Raw genomic sequence first — 18,798 nt, 5'->3', positions numbered from 1 at the left:
CTTCCCACTCATGGCATACTGGTTGTCTCTGTGATTCTGGGGATAATGCCACACCCAGGGGAATTACAAACAATGGAACGTCTTCAAGCTCCTGCTATCGATGCTGAGCCCAAGAGCTCGCATCAACAGCATAGTCGCTTCCACATAAATCGGGCCTGCGAGCCTTGTCGGTCCCGGAAAATCAGATGTAACGGGAGCAACCCTTGTAACAACTGCAGGCAGCACCAGCGGCAGTGCCAATATCGGGTCGGAGCGGCAAGGAGGAAAAAAAGCCGGGCGCGAGTGAAGACTCCTAAACTGGGCAGCCTCCAGCCTGCTGACACTGACCAAACAGCGGCGTTAACGAACGCGGTATCCTCCCAACCAGAAAGCCTCAGTGATCTTGTTCAGTTCAAACTGCACCAGGCGCTACGTGTGGGCATTGGTGTGTCCAACCAAGCTACCGGATCGTTTCAATTCTACGGTAGGCTAGGCTGTTGGGTTGGGGCATGTCTTATGTATAGTCGACTGACCCGACCAGGCCCATCCTCGCATTTTTGCTTTATCCAACGGATCTATGAGCGAGTTAAGAGGGATCTCTACCCTATAGAAAACTCACAAAGAAGCTCGACAGTCCCAGAGGCTCTGGAAAAATGGGGTCTCGAGAAGTTCATGTTTTCACGCCAATATGGCAATGAAGGGGATTCATCATCACAGACGGATGCCTACTTCCCACGGGACATGGGAGACATTTATTGAGGCCTATTTTCGTATCATGCATCCTCAGATGCCACTGCTAACCTACTCGGAAATCAAGGAGACGTGGAACAAACTCTGGGACGCTCCTCAACCTGGGAAGGTGCTGAAAGACAGGGATCTGCTTTATATGGTCCTTGCTATTGGCTCGCGCGTGTCAAATTACAAGGGCAAACAGACTGCCGAATGGATTGATCTATGGGCCGAGCATTTCTCCACAATGGCCAACAATTTTGCAATGTATTTTCAGGAACCCAGTTTGAAAGGCACGCACTTCATGCTTCTGAAGGTAAGAACCGAATACTGTGCTGCTCGTCTGTCTACCGCTCCTGATGTATCATGCTGATACGGAAACATACAGGCGATGTATGCGCTCCAAATTATGAGGCCAAATGAGGCATACCTTTATTTCGGGTACGCCGCTCGCAACGTGCTGGCCATCGGCATCAATCGATCCCAGGTGACGGACGGGAACAATCTGAGCATGCACAGACTCCGCGTTACATTCTGGACTATTTTCGCTAATGAGAAAATATCTGCTCTTTTTATTGGCCGGCCGTCCAGCCTATGTGAAGATCAAGTCGATACAGCTTGCCCGGAGGATATTTTCCTACCGAATACCACTGGGGTGGACTCTGACAACCCGGGATACCTCAAGCCAACTATGGAGTGCGCCTGGATAAGAGCAGTGGCCAAAATTGGCAGAGTTGCAGACAAAGTCTCTATCGCCACGTACTCTCCAAACTGTATGCGGGAAATTGCCGATGTGGAAAAGTCGGAAAAGCTTCTTCTGGAATGCGATGCTCGACTGAAATCCATTGCACAGTCGCTTCCTCCATATCTGCACTTTTACGATCGGGATCTGCCGATTGGGGAAAGCTGGCAGGAGGTTCAGCGGGTCAGCCTGGGGATGATCTATTACTTGACCCACATGCTCATGCATCGGCCTAGCTTGATGTACACGACTTTTTTCAATTCTATTGAAGAGGCTGAAAACAATTCCACTGGGCCGCTCCGAATCAAGGAATCTATGGACGCTTCTATTAACGCCGCGAGATGTCTAATCAATCTAGCGCACGACGTGTATTTGCGGCGATTTCCCGACATCCGTTCGGACGGCACCATGGCAACCTTTCTCGCCTCCGCTTGCATCACGCTTCTTATGATGTTCTGGATCCGCGAACTGCACCGGAGCACGCCAAGGCTACGTTCTCTACGGTCGAACGCGGGATTGAGTGCCTGTATGAAATCCAGCATGTGGGCCCACTGACGGGCAAGTTGATCAGTACGGATATCATGAAGATGGCCAAGGACGCTTTGACATCCATGGGAGATTCCTTTGGCACAGACCTAGATCTTTTTGACTCTTTCCCGTGGTTGTTGTAAGTTTTACCGTGGTCGCAGTCGGTTTCAGAAGCTAATAGGCGCTAATTGACACAGAGACATTCAAAACACATACAAGCCAGCACCATTGGCAGAGGAACGACAGACAGACACATTGGATCCCAACCTGTTCGCACCGAATGCAAACCTGACGGGGTTGGAAAGGAATGCACCGGGTTCAAGTTTTAGGTCATACTGGGTTGAGAACGAATTCGACCTGCAAAATGTTCCAGAGAGTCTGTTTTAAACTCTCTTTTGGGGTTGTTGTAAAATATATTAATTAACTGTTTTGGCGTTATCGACCTAACCACCAACGGCGTTTGTGGCGGGTCTCTTCTCCGACTCGTGGTGATATTGCGGATGCTTTGCGCCTTGCATGTGAGAGTTGAATGCCAAATTTCTAGCCCTGACTGTATCCAAAGTTGACGGCCAGCTTCAAAGGTCCGGGATCTGTCTTTTCCACAGCTTAGACAAGACGCTAGTGGCTTCGGTTATCATTATTCCGGGACCTCTCTGGGAATTCTCACCTTCTATAGCATTCCCCTCTGGGAGTGGTTATTGACGAGCTGAATTGATATTACACGCAAGAATTTCAGGCGTCCAGACTCAATTCGGCAGCCGTGGAGTATACGCATACGACTGTACGGTTGTCTGTCGGCGTTGAATAGAATGTCTCTGATGGAATAAACCAAATTGGGACGGTCACTTTTCTCGCCATTAATCCCAAGCGATTTTGGCCTTATAGAAGGGCATAGGTTCCCAGTTGAGAACTCTGATGATTGGCAAACTCGTTGACCGTAGGTAGACGCATCAGTAATGGGAAGAGGGGTTAGTCCAATGCATGTGTACCCGCCAAGGTCTCTTGATCCTTCCAAGATGTTACGAGGTGGTGCTTATGCAATGGCGCTTGAGAGGTGTTGAGATAGGACAACCAGGGGAATGGCACATGCGTCGGTGGCCATCTACATTTGATTATGCGCTTCTTTAAGACTATCCACGAAGACTATTTCGTTAAAGTCTTTTCTTCACTTTATTTCCGAAAAGTCCTCTTTTACTGCGTAGGGCGCGAATTGTAGGGCGTGGACATTAGGGCGCCGTCGTGGGGTGGAGTTGGGGCACGCCCTTCGTCGTTGGACTTCAGCAGTTAGAAGAGAATCGGGAAACGCCTATTGAAACATCAAATTGCATTGCTCGTGCTTTCACGGAGCGGTGAGATACAGGGACCCTACAGGACAGGCGAGTAACGGAATATCACTGCTTGCTCCGAAGTCAGTTGCTTGATTAAGCAGACCTCTCTCCTGTTCGTCTTGTTAAGCACCCACCAACCCAGAAGGTTGAGGCTTATGGATGCTTCACTGAGATGGAGCTACAACCTACGGACGAAAACAATCCAGTTACATTTTCAAATGTAAGTTGAACCATTATACATGCGAATATATTCTTACGCGAAGATTCGGATGCAATCTGGAATAAATAGACGCGGAAATATCACATTGTCCTCGCTGGGATTCTCTTCACTTTTAACAGTGCCCTGGGATCCTCCTTACCAGCTGGAGCACATGTCCAGATCAGATCATCATTTAACCTTACAAGTGACACCTCGCTTGTATTGTTAAACTCGTTATATCTCGTCGGATTCGCAGTCGGCCCTCTGTTTTTCGGTCCTCTCAGTGAGTATAGTGGCCGTCGGCCAGTGTTAATCGGCAGTTATATTGGGTATACAGCCTTCACTCTCGGCTGCGCTCTGGCACCAAGCTATGGCTCTCTCCTACTGTTCCGGCTACTATGCGGATTGAATGCGGCTGCCCCAAACGCGGTCCTCGGGGGTCTGTATTCTGACATATATAATGACCCCCAGAAACGGGGAATCGCGATGGGGCTTTTCATGTTCATGACTGCACTAGGACCAGAAGTTGGGCCTATTATTTCTGGCTTTGTATCGCTTGCTTCGTGGCGATGGACGTTTTGGAGTGCCTTGATTATTGCTGGGTCGGGCCTGCCAGTGATACTTCTGCTTCCCGAAACTTATGCTCCAGTGCTGGCACAAAGATCACAAAGCGATGCTGAAAATTTCAGACAAGAGCTACAAACTACGTCGGAGTTACAAAAGAAAAGCCGAACTTTCGTATTTGCCAGACCATTTCTAATGGTGGTTCGCGAGCCTATTCTGTTGATGACGTCTCTCTACCTCGCACTGGTATACGGGACATTGTATCTTTTCATGCAGGCCTATCCACTTATTTTCCAAGGTTTTGTCGAAGTGCCATCGACACAATGGCAGGACAGGGCTGACGCTTGCAAGGTGTATACTTGATGTCTGCCGGGGTTGCTAGTCTGGCATTCATTCCTAGTAAGAATCATCTACCAAAACTGGGGAAAAGAAAGAACGTCTAACCATGTTTCCCCTAGTCATGGTCGGCGCTGGTTTTGCGTTTCTCATATTCCTTTGGTACTCCAACTTTCACGCTAAAGCCCTGAAGGCCAACAAAACCTGGGCAACAGTAGAGGAATATCGCCGCTTGCCTCTTGCTGGAGGCGGCGCTCCCAAGTGAGTTCAACCTTCTTGACTTTTCTTTATCCCTGCTGTATCCTCTTTTTGATCTAACCCTGAGCTGGTCTCTGCAGCATAGTAATTTCTTTATTTTGGCTCGGATGGACCGCTCGCGACTCAGTGCATCCCATTGTCCCCATGCTCGCCGGGTTCTGGTTCGGTGTTGGATATCTACTCATCTTCATTGCGATGCTGAACTACCTCACCGACGCCTACAAACAGAGCTCTGCTTCCGCGCAGGCTGCCGCCAGTACCATCCGCTCTATCACTGCCGTCTGCTTGCCCTTGGCTACGAAACCCATGTACACGAAGCTGGGTATTCACTGGGCTAGTTCTTTGCTTGGTTTTGTGGCTCTTGGGATGGCATTCATTCCCTTTTGCTTTATTCGATACGGGGCGTTGATGCGGAAGCACAGTCAATTCTGCAGCATGATACAAGCGGAGTATGACGGTAGGCCTCTATAATGGATTTGAACAAGATAACTTGAGAAACCATGTGTAGCATGCTCAGTCGCCCGGTTTTACGCAAGGCAAAGTCTCAGAGTGGGTACAAAACACATAGGCCAATGTCAAGCGGAATATGTAGCTATTATGAGGCTTATGATATGTCAAATTCATATAACACCATTCGCGGCCAGGTAATCACTGAATCGCTTCTACTTTGTCATCTCTGGAAATTGATCAGAGACGACCGCGTCTTCCATCCTCTGCAATCTTGAGTATAGGCCTGAGATTGCTTGCCTGGACCCTCTCCCATAGTCCTCCCAACCCCTGGTCTCTTCCTCTTTGGTCTTCCTTCCTAAACCACTGCTCAGCAGTCCTAATCCGGCCGGGGAAAATCTCATCCAAAAGCGCATAATCCCTGCGCACCACCCCGAGATTATTGCCCGAGAACTTCCACATATTCCAAAAGCCTGTGAAGTTCTGTCTCGTGGTCATTGTCGACTTGTCGCTCGGATCAGCGCTATATCCTGCGGACGCTTCGGAGATTTTGCTCAGTGGGCCCGATTCAAAGTACGTGTCCAAATCAGTGTCAATGAACCGGGCTGGGTGGCCGGTCACTTTTTCAAAGGCTTCCGCCATTTCGTCGTATCCAATGTGCGCAATGGCTACCTCAAGGTCCATCCCATTTGCACGATCAGCATGATCGAACAGCCATCGAGCATAATATGCGCAGTCCTCCAGCGAAACGTGCACCACCGCCCCAGCACCTAGTGGCACGCGCCACGTGACGATTCCATCCTCAACTGTCGGGGTCATGGGGGTGCCCGTTGCAATGGTCATTTCCATGTATGGGCCTGTGGTGAACAGGGCCGCGCCCATCCTGTGCCCGTTATCCTTCGTCTGTTGTAGAATCCACTCGCCCATCCGGCCCTTACCATCGTAGTGGCCAGTGCGGAACCTTGGATCATAGCCCGACTTTTTGTAGACGTAGTCGAGGTTTCCGTAGACGAAGAATTTGATACCGCACTCCAGTGCCAGTTCATAACAGCGAATGGCCCAATATGTTTCTCCTTTCTCTCCGGTATTGAACCCGTCTAGATTAACAAACGCCCCATCGCAACTTTGGAAGCCTGCGCGAAGAGTTGACTCGTCGGCGAAAGTGCCCTCCATGAAGGATACATTGGGCAGAGTACTCAGTTCTTTAACGCGAGAGGAACCAAGGTCGCGAGTAAGGATCTTGCAGTGATATTTCTCGTCAGAGACAAGACCTCGGATGACCGGGATGCCCTGAGCGCCCGTGCCGCCGATGACGAAAATATTTGAGGTTGCGTATTGGGACATTGCGAATCGTCAAAGTTATAGAGATAAGAGTTCGAGGTGTGTTGGAGCCTTTGCTACTTGGAATAGATAAAATCTGCTTCTTCGTGGCGTCTTTGCCACCTCTTATATACTCCCTAGAATGAAATGTCAAGAATTATACATATTGGAATCAAGCATGCCATTGGTCTAAACCCTGCGAGGATGGTATTATACGAATAATCAAGCCTATATATTCAGTAGGCAACGACAACATTCCATCCGAGGTGATCTGCAACCACAAGTAGTAGCTGTGGGCCTAGACCGGGTCTCTAGTGACTGCTGTCAATCATTGGACTACCAGTTATTGTGGTAACACTTCAATCGTTAAACTCAGTTCCATGTTACGAAATAATCAACTCCGCCCGGCTTCAGACTGAACTCAAAACAGTTTTATCGGTGGGATCAGTAATCATCCGCATCGAGAACATGTCGTCATTCCACCTTCTACTGGGCATGGCCTGACCACGTCGCTCACGTGTCCGCATGGTTCCAGTTCCCCGTGCAAACAGTCATATCCGTAAAAGAGTTCTCCCAAGATGGAAACTTTTTGGAGTGGCGTTATAATGGATCCTCCTCGAAGACGTATTCAACAACCACCTAGAAGCACGATAACCATCGATTACAAATGGAGTTTTCGACCGAGGAACCAAGCTACCATGTATTTATGCCCCAGCCCGACATGCGTCCGGAACCGTGTCGATGTGGCCAGCCTGTGCAGTACTAAGGTTCTGCTTATCTTTCTCCAGAGCACTCCGCACTATTTAGGAAATAGCTGCCAGGAATGGCCTGTAGCGTCCCTTGGGCTAAATTCTCATCTACGATCCCACCACCTGGCCGCCTTTGCTAGCTGACAACACTAGGGAGAATAAAGGGTAAGAGTTCGTGGTCCACGCAGACTCTACCTTAACCGTGTTACGAGTCACCTAGCAAGGGCATATCTCGAATGCGGTATACACGACACAATCTTTCTCATCAATGGATGATCATGTTATTTTTCCCGTACCTTCCTCCAAAGATCTGCCACGATTCGATGACGTGCTGAAGGATATGGCTCCATATCCTTACACACTTGACATATTCAAGAACTACCTAATAAGGAATCACTGCTCTGAGTTCCTCGAGTTCATCATGGACCTGAGGGAATACAGTGAGAGGTACAAATCTGCCTATGGACAGGATGGACCGCATTATTCTCAGTGCGATGAGGCAAAGCATCTTGTTGTTCTCTGGAGGGGGTTAGTATCCGATTATATCAGCCCAGGGGCATCGCGTGAACTGAATCTATCATACGAGGAACGGGAGGAACTTCTGCAGTATATGGATGGAATTATACCCCCTCCTCCATCCATTATTGAAGAGGTTGTGAAAAGAGTACGCGAATCTTTTCAATCCTCAATTTTTCTCCTGTTTTTGAACAGTCAATCGCAGACAACCAATGCTGGTGGGGCAGACTCAGTACCAGCAAAGATTGTGACGGGTACCTCTACGCCCTCCTCAAGGTGTTACCCGTTGGCGCATTTTTCTGTCAATGTTTCTCTGGACGCGTCAAAAAGAAGTCGTGTTGAAGCCAACAATAATCCGGCCAGGGAAATGGATGGACACACAACGACGGAGATGACAACGCCGACTCTTCTCTCAGTATTACCTGCCTTGAAGCCTACCTTCGCACCAACTTGGGGAGTAATAAAGAGTTGGAAATCAGGCGTGAAAATGGCCATCCGGAGGGGTTTTCATCAATAGTCGATGTAGTAGTTTGCTACTCATTATGTCCGATTGGACATTGGCTGATGGTATCATCCACCGACTGATTCCCATTCATAAGAGCTCAGGTTCATACCACTTGATCTACTTTGCCCTGGGTCAGGATATTTCCATGAGTACAGCTCGCGTTGAGGGCTGGGCTCCGCATATGCCAACCCCATTGTCCGACGCCTTCAATAAAGCTTACGACTGTCCCTTGACGCGTCGTCCAGATAACGTGTAGTAATACTTTTCTTCTTGACTTGGCATCGCAGTTTACATTCAGCTATCATTCTCTGTTCTCATGCTTTCCACCCGAAATTCACTTTACTTGGCAAGTAGCTCGCCCTTCCGGTATCAAATATTACAGGATACACGGAATCGAGGTATATGCCATACATATATTTGGCTGTCATCAAGAATACGAATGCGTTGATTCTCACCTTACAGCCAGTTAATTTTAGCCCTGCAAACGAAGCACTCAATATCCTATTGGCATCCTTCTGCAGGCACTTTCGGGATAATGACTGGCAGCAGTTTCTCGTAGTCAGCTAGGGGTTAGAATCTCTTGGCTTTCCTTATGTTCTTGTTCCTGATCGGATAGCAACATTTTGTCTGAGCCAGTGCCCAGCGTCGACAGGGACAGGAGGACGGACAGACAAGGGGATACAGCTAGTCAGCGTGTGCGTGGATCCGCCGCAGGCATGGGTCCGAAGCTACTAACTATTAAGACCTATTAGATCACTGTTCATACAGGGCTCAAATTATGCATCTTTGGTCCTGGCCAAGACTTTAGGGCGTGGCAGGGCGTGTGTTCCGAGCCCCCTCCAAAACTCCAAATTGGAGAAAGCCCAGGCTGCTAATGAGAGCGCGCTGTTGTGACTGTTTACCTGGCCCGTTATCCTCTCCATAGATGTTGTTTTACAATGCTGGGTGTGCTGCTGCCGACTCGGGCTCGTCCAATCGATAGATTATCGTCGACATGCACACGAAAGATGTCCAATTTTCGTGTCGTTGAACACGTTGCTCGTGCGCAGAATGTTCGCGAGCGTCCTGGTGCAGTCAAATTTGGCCATGAACAGGAGCTGAGACTGGCAGTCAAGCAATATATTCCACATGACAACCCCTGTCCTGCAAAAGGAGATGTCACGCTGATTGGCGCCCATGCAAATGGGTTTCCAAAGGTAACATCTCTGTTCCCCTTCATTCTCTGTGTGAGTTTTACTGAAGGCGGTTGTAGGAGCTCTACGAGCCCCTTTGGGATGAAATATATACGAGACTACGTGCCCGCAATCGGCGTATTCGATCCATTTGGATTGCAGATGTCGTTCAACAGGGTCAGAGCGGTGTTCTTAACGAATCTATCCTGGGAGATGATCGTGAGTCTCTATCACCCTATATTTACCCCAGTAATTCGGAGCTGACTTTTGCAATAGCAAGTTGGTTTGACCACGGGCGAGACCTGCTGTTTCTATTAAACCAATTTCAAGACCAAATTCCGGGGCCTCTGATTGGCCTTGGTCACAGCATGGGTGGCATGCAATTGTATGTTGTTCTTATTCACCCGCGCTGTTCAGCAACTTTTTTTGACTAGCCCAGAGCCCATCTATCCCTAATGCATCCGTCACTCTTTGAAGGTCTAATCCTGATGGATCCGGTTATTCAACGAGACAACCCAAGTCGGACGTACGCTTTGCCATCTACTTACAGGCGGGACCTTTGGCCCTCCCGCGACGAGGCTAGGGCAAAGTTCCAGTCCAGCAGTTTCTATCAAGCCTGGGACCCCCGTGTGCTGGACAAGTGGGTAGAATATGGACTCCGCGATTTGCCGACAAAGCTATATCCCATTTCGGAGGATACCATGCGTGGAAAGTCCGCTGTTACACTGACGACACCCAGGGCGCAAGAATTATTCACATTTCTGCGATCATCTTATATTGATGAGAGGTCAGGTCTACCTCGAGGCGTTCCCGAGGAGGAAATGCATCGTGACGACATTGACGGCTTCCCGTTCTATCGACCCGAACCTCCCCAGATTTTCCGTCGTCTACCGGAGTTGAAGCCGGCCGTTCTGTATCTCTTCGGGAGTGATTCCGACCTCTCCTCTCCCAGAGCTCGTCGAGAGAAATTAGTAATGACCGGTACCGGCGTGGGGGGTAGCGGCGGCGTATCTCGCGGCCGTGTACAAGAAGTGGTTCTTCCCTGTGGTCACCTCGTCCCTATGGAACGTGTGCAAGAAAGTGCCCATGCGAGTGCTGATTTCATCGATTCCACGCTCTCGTCTTCGGAAGCTCGAATTGGGAAGTTCCAGAAAGCCTGGGGCCGCGTCCCGCATGATGAACGCACAGCTATTGATAAGCAGTGGGAAAGTCATATTGGTGTCTTGCCAAAGAAGCCCAGACTTTAATGCCTTGCCTGCACTTAGCTTAATCTGGATCCTCGGGCTACCCCACTTATCTTAACGCAGGCATAATGCTTCAAGCGCTGCACGAAATATTGCTAGCATCATTTCGTCCAATTTAAAGCCCCATCGAAGCTGTCAAACTGTAAAAACCCCCAGTGATAATCCCCTTTAACGCCGAGCTTTGCTGTTAGTCAGCACCTACTCACTCGTACTCTATTTCTATTTCAATATTAGCTTTCCCCTGTGATTCTGCATTCAGTTCAGCGTAGCAGCTAAACTGAATATGCTGGAAACTTCACGTTCATGGTGTCGACAACTAGTCGATAACTTAGGGTTCGGGTTGGGGAGTCAGCATATGGGATAGCGACGGGCAGGGCAAGACTACGAAGTTATCTAGTGATCGTGTAACTAGTCGCTGATCCGCTCGTACAAAATGAATATATCTATATTTATCCATATCACGGAAGTCTAGAGCCAGGCACTAGACGTATAGCCACTCCCCAAACGGGGCTTGCGCTGGCTGCCATGCGGGTGAAGAGCTTATGCATACTCCTGAAACATCCTGGCTCCCACGCACGTCTCCGATATGCTTTTCCCTTCGGCAACTGAGTAGCTATTCGGAGAGATTGCCACTCTCCGTTTAACTCATTATTGCGCATATAATTAACTTCGCCCAGCTCAGACTGAAACTCAAAACAGCTTTATTGGCTTGATCAGTAATCATCCAACGTTAGCTGGGCAGCTGGCCTGGAAGAAGGCAGTATGTTATAAAACGCAAACGATGGGAACCTCGCTTGCTTGTAGTGCTCAACAGACCTCTGGCTATCCCACTTACTCAGTCCGCCGTACCTAGGTTTCGTAAACTCAGGTAATTAATTCGCGATGTATCTATATTCATAATGATCTCTATATACACTATGGCCCCAGTCTCGAAGCTTTGGATCCTCTTGAGAGTCTACAATGAGCCACTCTCGTCCACCACATCCGTCCACGAGCTCTGCTCCCTGCCACATGTAATATTCGCCATCCACCTCCGTAGCAGAGAGATGTGCGGTGATGCATTGGACTCGACCACGATCTTCTTCGATTCATGGTGTATCTCACCCACCGGGACGACCGAAGCTGCCGTGCCCACCCCGAATGAAGCGACCAGTTTCCCTTCCTCCGCAGCCTTGGCAATATCATGAATGGTAAAGATACATTCGACAGTCTCTACCGGTTCGACCCCATTTGGAAGGTCCACGCTCGCAGATAGAGACAAACGCTCGCGGGCAAGGTCAAGCACAGATTGCCGGGTCACTCCGGCCAGAATGGTATGCTCGTCTAAAGACGGCGTCACAAGCTGGAGCAGTCCTTTTTCGGTCCTCCAAATCACAAAAAAATTCATCGCTCCCGCCTCGGTCACACGCCCATCGCACCCAAGCAGCCACAGCACATGATCGCAGCCGTGTCTCTTAGCTTGTGTGTGCGCCAAGATGGATGGGCCGTAGTTGGCAGCCAGCTTGGCCGACCCCGAACCGCCGGGCCATGCACGCACAGTATCTTTGTCACTGGTCCGCAGCCGCAGGCCAACACCAGCACCAGCACTAGCACCACCGTCTGAGACTACGGGGCTGGGCCAGTACGACATGATGATAAACAGGATTGCTGCACGGGGCCCTTGGAAGCCCAGGCTGTCGTCGGTGCCGACAATTGTTGGACGAATATACAGCGATGATCCGGCCGCTGTGGAGGGTAACCATCTGGGGGCGTCGAGGGCACAGAGCTGATGGATGAGCATCAAAAGTTCATCCGGGTCGAAGCTCGGGAGTGAGATGCGGGCTGCGGAGGCGAGCATCCGAGCGGTGTTGTGCCATGGCCGGAACAGTCGTAGTTTCCCGTCGTGGCCTCGGTAGGCCTTCATGCCTTCGAAGCAGGCAGTTGCGTAGTGAAGGACGCTAGCAGAGGGAGGTAAACTTAGAGGACCGTGAGGGATAATGGTCGGATCTTCCCAGCCAGATGCAGCTGTCCAGCGCACATAAACCATGTGGTCAGTGAAGATGTTGTGGGCCGACAGCTCGGGGGCATCGAGAGCCGGGACCTGCTTGGGAGTTTCGGTCCTGGTTATCTTGGTCTTCGAGGCGTCGAGCTTCGGAGACGTTGGTGGGAAAGGTTTACCGTCTGTCAGTCGGAAGACAGAGGCAGGGAGAAAGTCTTCAGGGGCCATTCCGCGTAATTTTCTAGGAGATCAAAGTGTCGTGTCACTCCAGCAAATCTGCAAGAGTAGAAAGAGGTTTTCAGAAGCTTGATTGCAACAGTGGCTGGTGTCTGCTCCTCAAATATACCCAGGTCAAGGGCATCCGTAATCTTTAAACAACTAAGTGGATAATCGGCCTGGAAACGTCTCTATCGGCAGGCAGTTCGGGCTCGACACGACGTGGGGCGCATACTACGCCCACAGGGCGTGTTTTCCATGTTGTTGAAGGTTATTGAATTTCGCGTCTCCTGTATAAACCTTGTTGACTGAAAAGAAAATTTTGTTGTTCGGCCTGCCAAGCATCTAATGTGATTCGCGCACAGCGTAAGGCGTAAGGCGTAGGGCGCAGGCGGCGGACAAAGCCCGTGAAAAGACAGAGGCAACTGCAGCAGGAAATTGGAAACGATGACGGGAGACGGAGCAGATGCTTAAAAACGCAGGGATTTATTTCTCAGTAATATAGAATCTCTACCCGGCTGAGGACTGCAGATGTCATGTTTTTACTGCACAGTCGCTGGCTTTTTCCAACGTCACTGCCTAAAAGCAAGAGGAACTTCCACATGCCTTCTTCGATACGATTATCGCACCAACCACGGGTGCATATCCTTGGGTTGGGGAGTATTGGCACTTTCACTGCTCACGGTCTATTAGAGACGCCGAAGAGTCCAGCGGTCACCCTGTTGCTGCACCGCGAATCGCTCTATGAAGGCTACCGCCAAAACTGCAATAAGATTCTTCTGGAGACGTTGGATGGTCAATTGCTTGGCCATGAGGGCTATGACACAGAGGTGTATCGAGCAGGCAGCTGGTATCGTCTCCCGGCTTCGGAGGAGACAACGGACAAGATCGACCACCTTATCGTCAGTGTCAAGGCCACGCAAACAACGACTGCTCTCCGCGCACTAAAGGACAGGCTCTCGGCTAAATCCACCATCTTATTCCTCCAGAATGGATGCGGGATGATTGATGCAGTCAATCAGTCCATTTTCCCGGATCCCAGCACCAGACCAAATTACATCGTCGGTGTGGTTTCGCACGGGGTCACACTTAACAGCCCCTTTCACGTCACTCATACTGGGGCCGCAGCTATTTCGCTGGGAGCGGTCCCTCCAGAGTCCGGTGTTGCGCCCTCTTCGGAGCGGGAATACCTCCTCAGCCTCCTTCCGCAGTCCCCTCGTCTCAATGCGACCGCATACCCCTACGCCGAAGTCTTGCAGATCCAGCTGGAGAAGCTCGCCGTGAACGCATTCTGCAATCCACTCTGCGCCTTACACAATGCGCAGAATGGATTCTTGTTCACGCTGCCTGAGCTCCGAAGACAGATACTCACCGAGGTTTCAAATGTGGTGATGATGTTGCCAGAGCTGCGACATATCCGCGGTGTACAGGATCGGTTTGCCGTCGATAGGCTGGAGGCGACAGTCATTGATATTTTGACAAAGACCGCTGAGACAACGTGCTCGATGGTGTGGGACTTGAGGGCGGGAAAAGAGACGGAGATCAGATTTATCAACGGATACTGGGTCCGAAGAGGAAAAGAGGTGGGAGTGCCAACGCCGGTGAATGAGCGTCTGATGGAGGAAGTGATCAGCAAGGGGGGTTAAAGCCCCCTCCCAGCAGCCACTTAGAAATAGAAATAGAAATAGAGAGCACAAAGCTCATTCGGATTTCATCCTTCTGTTGCACAATGCTTGCCGTATCGTGCCTTTTTCACAGCGTTCGCTGAGTAGACCAGTTTCGGTGAATAAAGCTGCATGGGGGCAGGCATCAGTGTCTGGTCATGGAATGTTTCATAGTGCTTGTGTACTGTACTCACGGCACATAGAATTCCCTTCCCTGGTACCTTAGCGAATCGGCGCGACGTACGCGATTGCCTGCCTGCCTGCCTATATGCCATGTGAAGGCCATCATTATCCGGAATCCGACAGATTTTTAAAGCTCATTCCAGAACTGTACTTTATACCTGCCTTTCTCTACTATACTAGTTTACGAGTCAATATCCGAAGCTTTCGCACCCGAAGATGTAGTCTATTCATTCAACATGCCTTTGAGAATTGGTTGTTGCGAAGAGAACAAGTGGAAATGCCGTGAGGTCTATATACTTCAAGATAGGCATGACAAGGGCTCCAGTGTTACAAAATGTCAAAGTGGAATTAGCAGCTAATGATAGATACACTACAATACCCGTGATTCATCTTATCCCTAGAATCCAGAGAAAATTATCACACACGCGAGTGGTTATCTGGGTACCCGTCTTGTTAAGCTGGCAATCAGTGTTCCTGATATGACGAAGGCCATGAAATACATCAAAAGCCGCAACGTCAGTCCTTAAAGAAGCTGGAGTTGGCTCAGGGCTTGGAGGTGGCAGCCACATTCTTAGGTTGCGAAATGCCCGAGGGTTTTGATAGGTCTTTATACGGGAAGCTGCAGTGGCTGTCCCTTTCGTGGAAGACCCAGACGATTACCTTATCGAAACCATCCCATATTGAGTCTTGCTCTGATCAATGTGTATAACTGAACTATTTACTAAACATGTCAGCCATTCAAAAAATTATCAGCACTGTGTAACAAGACATGCTAAACCTACAGGTACGTTAAGTGAAGCAACCAAGTAGAACACCATTCTTAGATACGTTAAGATTAGTTCTCCCAATGCCTGTCATTGATTTGGTCCTGATGGACTTACTGGGTACCCACAAAATATTTCCCTGTCGTAACGTCTCTGAGAGCCCCTGGACACATGCCACGCTTACGTTGAGACCGCGAATCGACCATTACGGAGTATTGGCGTTGCCTTTCTCTTCACTTTCCCCTTTCTTATTTTTGCAAAGCTCCGAACCTGGAGGCATAAAGGTGGGTCGTCTCAATTTTGTCCGACATTCATTGTGACACCCCCATCAATGATTCGAATATCTCACGCCTATAGTCATCCGGAATAGTAAATTCATAAGACATCGTTTAAATGTCATCCAGGAGCCTCATCAGCTGATGACTCTGGTGGAACCAACTTCCCACCTGGGCGCCTGGAGTATCCAGCTCCGTAATGAAGTCACCAGGTAGGTGTGATTGCATGGCCAGAAAGTCATGACTTGCCTGGAAGCCTGAGGTTTGGCTCATGACTTGCTGGCTTTCGTCCTCCGCTGTCCCAGTAGGACAAGCTGCCGCCAGCTTTTGGGCCCCTCCGAGCGACAACGCATCCGGTTCCGTGAATAATGAGGGAAAGGGCGAATTAGGACCAGTACCGGATTTATCGTTCGGATACGTGTTGATGTCGAAGTCGGGAAAGTGACCGCCAGTCGTATCCGTTGATTGTCTTCTTGTTCTGGCCTTGACGTATGTCGTGGTAACGTCATACAGGACCTTCAGAATACGCATTTGCTTACTGCAGATGGAATAGCGAGGCGATTGAGCCATCTTGCGCAGGCCGTCCACTAATCGTCGTAGGTAACCCAAGTCAGACGGGTCGGATGTCTCGACGATGTTGCAGAACAGGATTAGGAAGGGCATGAACGACGCTAACAAGCACACTTCACTGACCCATAGGTCGTGGGCTGGCGACCACACCGTCGCGTCTGCTAGCGTGGCGATGCATACTTCAGCCTCTTTGAGGGCCGCTCTCGCAACTGATAGGCATTCTGGACAAGGCGTCAAGCTAGAAGCTTTGCTTGCCGGAATGCCTCTATATATGGACGCCAGAATAGAGTAGTCGGTGGCTCGGTTGGCATGTATGATGAATTTGCACTGCTCAGGATGAACTACATGGCTAGTCCACTGGCTTGGTAGTTTCTGAGGAGCGAAATTAGCGATCGCATTTGACTTCCTGTCCGCGGCCAAGCATGGAAAAGATGGACGGGAACTGCTTACATAGAGCTCCGCTCTCGCAGCCATTATTTTCTCGAGTTCGGCAGCCAGGGCCCTAGTCTGAGACTCTCGAGCGGAAACTGGTTGCGCCAGTGCGCTCGGGCTATATACATAATCATACACACGTCCGTAGAGACTGGCGACATCGATCCAGTCTGGCAACCTGTTATATGATAGGGAGGTCATCTTGCGGTCGAGGAGCGGTCGCGGCACGGTAATATCATGGTCTCGTATAGTGGATGGCCTGCCGAGGCGTAAGGACACTGCCTTCTCAAGGACATAGAGCGCCCAGAACAGTCGTATCTTCCGCTGTCCTTCTTGTGCGCTTTCTGCCGCCATAACGTGGGTACTATGCAACCCAAGTGCCTGACTCATGAGTGAAGCCCTGGAAATAAATGTCCACGCCCCGAAGGGTTTGCCACGTTGGAGGCAGTAAATACTCTGTTTGGGTTGTTTTAGCATTGCGAATCAGAGCTGCGACCAACCAGACGCGTGAGGAAATTAGAGATGAACTTACAGCCATGTACATGGCACAAACAGAGTCTGTATTCGTACTGACGTAGAATGAGAGATTGGATAGAATCGTTTCAAGGCTGTCCCTGCAGATAAGTGCCTGTGCCTCGTACTCCTCCTTAGTGATATCATCTCCAGCAGAATTGGCGCACTCGGTGAAGAGATAGTAAAGACCGTAGTGGGCAATTATCAGCTCCGCGTCCGTCACTGGTCCAGGCGAGCAGGCCTTGATGACATATTGGGTGAAATCGCCCAGAGATCCAAATTCGAAGGGCCAATATATAGAAGTGGGTGAACGCTCTTCCAAGTGGTCAGTCAGAAAATGCTCAGTGTAAGAGGCAAGTGCATACGAACCGTGAGCGAACCTTAAGCATGCCAGGATTCGATCCATAGACGGTATAGGCAAATCCCTGAAACTAAGACCCAAAGGAAGCGACTTCGAGAATGGAGGTAAACCTTCCAGGTTCTCATTCTGCTGCTTCTGAATGTTCACCGTGCTCTGTAGGTTGTCCAGCACCGCTGCCATTTCGGCGGGGACGTTGGAGTAGGGGTCATTCGCCACGACAGTTTGGATGAACCTGGCTGCAAAGATGACATGGGCAAACAGTGTGGTCTCGATGCCTTCACCTTTATCTAAAGGCTGGTGGCGTGGTCTAGCGCCTGCGTTGCTGTTGTCACAGCTAGCGACTCGTGGCTCACTAGGTTGAAGTGAGGAATGTAATTGCAACTGCGATCCGGCTGAAGTCCTAAGACCACTGTTACTGGGTGGCCCATGGCTTAGTCGTCTCATCATCTCGCTGAGGTTGTCAATTTTATTGGAAATGTGCTCCATTCTACTCTCGCTGCAGATAATGCAAATCGATGATTTAGTACCCCGATAGACTGACTTGAGCAGAAAGCCCCTGATTTGGATGTGCAATACGAACTATAAACTTGAGATGAGGATCCGTTGCCGCTTTGTCTTGACCGTCTGGCCCAGCTTGTAGGTACATTGCGATCCCGTCTTGATGCACTGCGAGCACGGGTTGATTCGATCACACTTGGTCTGTTGGGCAAGAAGAAAATCAGCAACAGGCTCGCCGTGCTGGACAGGTTCTCTGAGTTCAATATCTCTCGCTCACCATTGGGTGAGCATAGAAGTCACACCTTTCGCCGACGACAACGATCACACTGCCGAGCCGATAATGTCAGCATTTAAGCATTGCAAGACTAGATCTGATAGAAGCAATAGGGAGCCCGTACAGCCGACTTCTCCGTTGTCGCAGTCGCATTGTCCTCTGTATCCTTCGAGAGTGAGACTAGGTCCTCTTCTAGCAGGAGACCCTGGCTATCCTCTTCTTCCCTTAGCGCTCGGCCGGTGGGGCTACCGTCACTTTTGGCAGACATGGATAACATCGTTACAAAACGGTTTGTAAGGACCGCCAACGTTAGGTTAGAAGATCGGCTGGATGCTATATGCTAAGATCTTGAAACAAAGAAGACGAAGTCTTCAGGAGGGCTCCGTGACCGGAATTCTGGAAAGAGAACAGGATAGGAATTAGGTCTCCGTGAGTGCGGAATGAAAAGACCAAG

General features: G+C 49.9%; 8 protein-coding genes across 8 annotated transcripts; 4 read left to right on the top strand and 4 right to left on the bottom strand.

Annotated features, from left to right (window-relative positions):
- Nucleotides 1-667: 667 nt before the first annotated feature.
- Aud_001850 (fungal specific transcription factor domain-containing protein) lies at nt 668-2,365 on the top strand (the record flags this gene model as incomplete). Its single annotated transcript, XM_043295852.1, has 4 exons — nt 668-1,024; nt 1,097-1,992; nt 2,022-2,117; nt 2,176-2,365. The coding sequence occupies 4 exons, from the start codon at nt 668-670 to the stop codon at nt 2,363-2,365; spliced, it is 1,539 nt and encodes a 512-aa protein (XP_043151787.1).
- Nucleotides 2,366-4,529: 2,164 nt separating this feature from the next.
- On the top strand, nt 4,530-5,134 carry Aud_001849 (putative MFS drug transporter; the record flags this gene model as incomplete). The annotated part of the gene is made up of 2 exons (XM_043295851.1): nt 4,530-4,666; nt 4,744-5,134. The coding sequence occupies 2 exons, from the start codon at nt 4,530-4,532 to the stop codon at nt 5,132-5,134; spliced, it is 528 nt and encodes a 175-aa protein (XP_043151786.1).
- Nucleotides 5,135-5,350: 216 nt separating this feature from the next.
- On the bottom strand, nt 5,351-6,454 carry Aud_001848 (uncharacterized protein; the record flags this gene model as incomplete). Its single annotated transcript, XM_043295850.1, has 1 exon — nt 5,351-6,454. One exon carries the CDS (start codon nt 6,452-6,454, stop codon nt 5,351-5,353), a length of 1,104 nt encoding a protein of 367 aa, XP_043151785.1.
- A 2,753-nt stretch (nt 6,455-9,207) lies between these two features.
- Nucleotides 9,208-10,619, top strand: Aud_001847 (alpha/beta hydrolase; the record flags this gene model as incomplete). Its single annotated transcript, XM_043295849.1, has 4 exons — nt 9,208-9,396; nt 9,453-9,591; nt 9,649-9,757; nt 9,812-10,619. 4 exons carry the CDS (start codon nt 9,208-9,210, stop codon nt 10,617-10,619), a joined length of 1,245 nt encoding a protein of 414 aa, XP_043151784.1.
- Nucleotides 10,620-11,571: 952 nt separating this feature from the next.
- On the bottom strand, nt 11,572-12,822 carry Aud_001846 (uncharacterized protein; the record flags this gene model as incomplete). Its single annotated transcript, XM_043295848.1, has 1 exon — nt 11,572-12,822. One exon carries the CDS (start codon nt 12,820-12,822, stop codon nt 11,572-11,574), a length of 1,251 nt encoding a protein of 416 aa, XP_043151783.1.
- A 590-nt stretch (nt 12,823-13,412) lies between these two features.
- Nucleotides 13,413-14,456, top strand: Aud_001845 (ketopantoate reductase family protein; the record flags this gene model as incomplete). The annotated part of the gene is made up of 1 exon (XM_043295847.1): nt 13,413-14,456. One exon carries the CDS (start codon nt 13,413-13,415, stop codon nt 14,454-14,456), a length of 1,044 nt encoding a protein of 347 aa, XP_043151782.1.
- A 1,354-nt stretch (nt 14,457-15,810) lies between these two features.
- Aud_001844 (fungal specific transcription factor domain-containing protein) lies at nt 15,811-18,019 on the bottom strand (the record flags this gene model as incomplete). The annotated part of the gene is made up of 4 exons (XM_043295846.1): nt 15,811-16,638; nt 16,717-17,154; nt 17,231-17,526; nt 17,581-18,019. The coding sequence occupies 4 exons, from the start codon at nt 18,017-18,019 to the stop codon at nt 15,811-15,813; spliced, it is 2,001 nt and encodes a 666-aa protein (XP_043151781.1).
- Nucleotides 18,020-18,151: 132 nt separating this feature from the next.
- On the bottom strand, nt 18,152-18,612 carry Aud_001843 (Zn(II)2Cys6 transcription factor domain-containing protein; the record flags this gene model as incomplete). The annotated part of the gene is made up of 2 exons (XM_043295845.1): nt 18,152-18,310; nt 18,469-18,612. 2 exons carry the CDS (start codon nt 18,610-18,612, stop codon nt 18,152-18,154), a joined length of 303 nt encoding a protein of 100 aa, XP_043151780.1.
- Nucleotides 18,613-18,798: the final 186 nt, after the last annotated feature.

This window comes from Aspergillus udagawae (genome assembly GCF_001078395.1).
Source record: "Aspergillus udagawae IFM 46973 DNA, scaffold_10, whole genome shotgun sequence".
NCBI classification, from domain to species: domain Eukaryota; kingdom Fungi; phylum Ascomycota; class Eurotiomycetes; order Eurotiales; family Aspergillaceae; genus Aspergillus; species Aspergillus udagawae.
The sequence above is the reverse complement of the archived record's forward strand: the minus strand, read 5'-3'. Positions and strand labels throughout refer to the sequence as shown.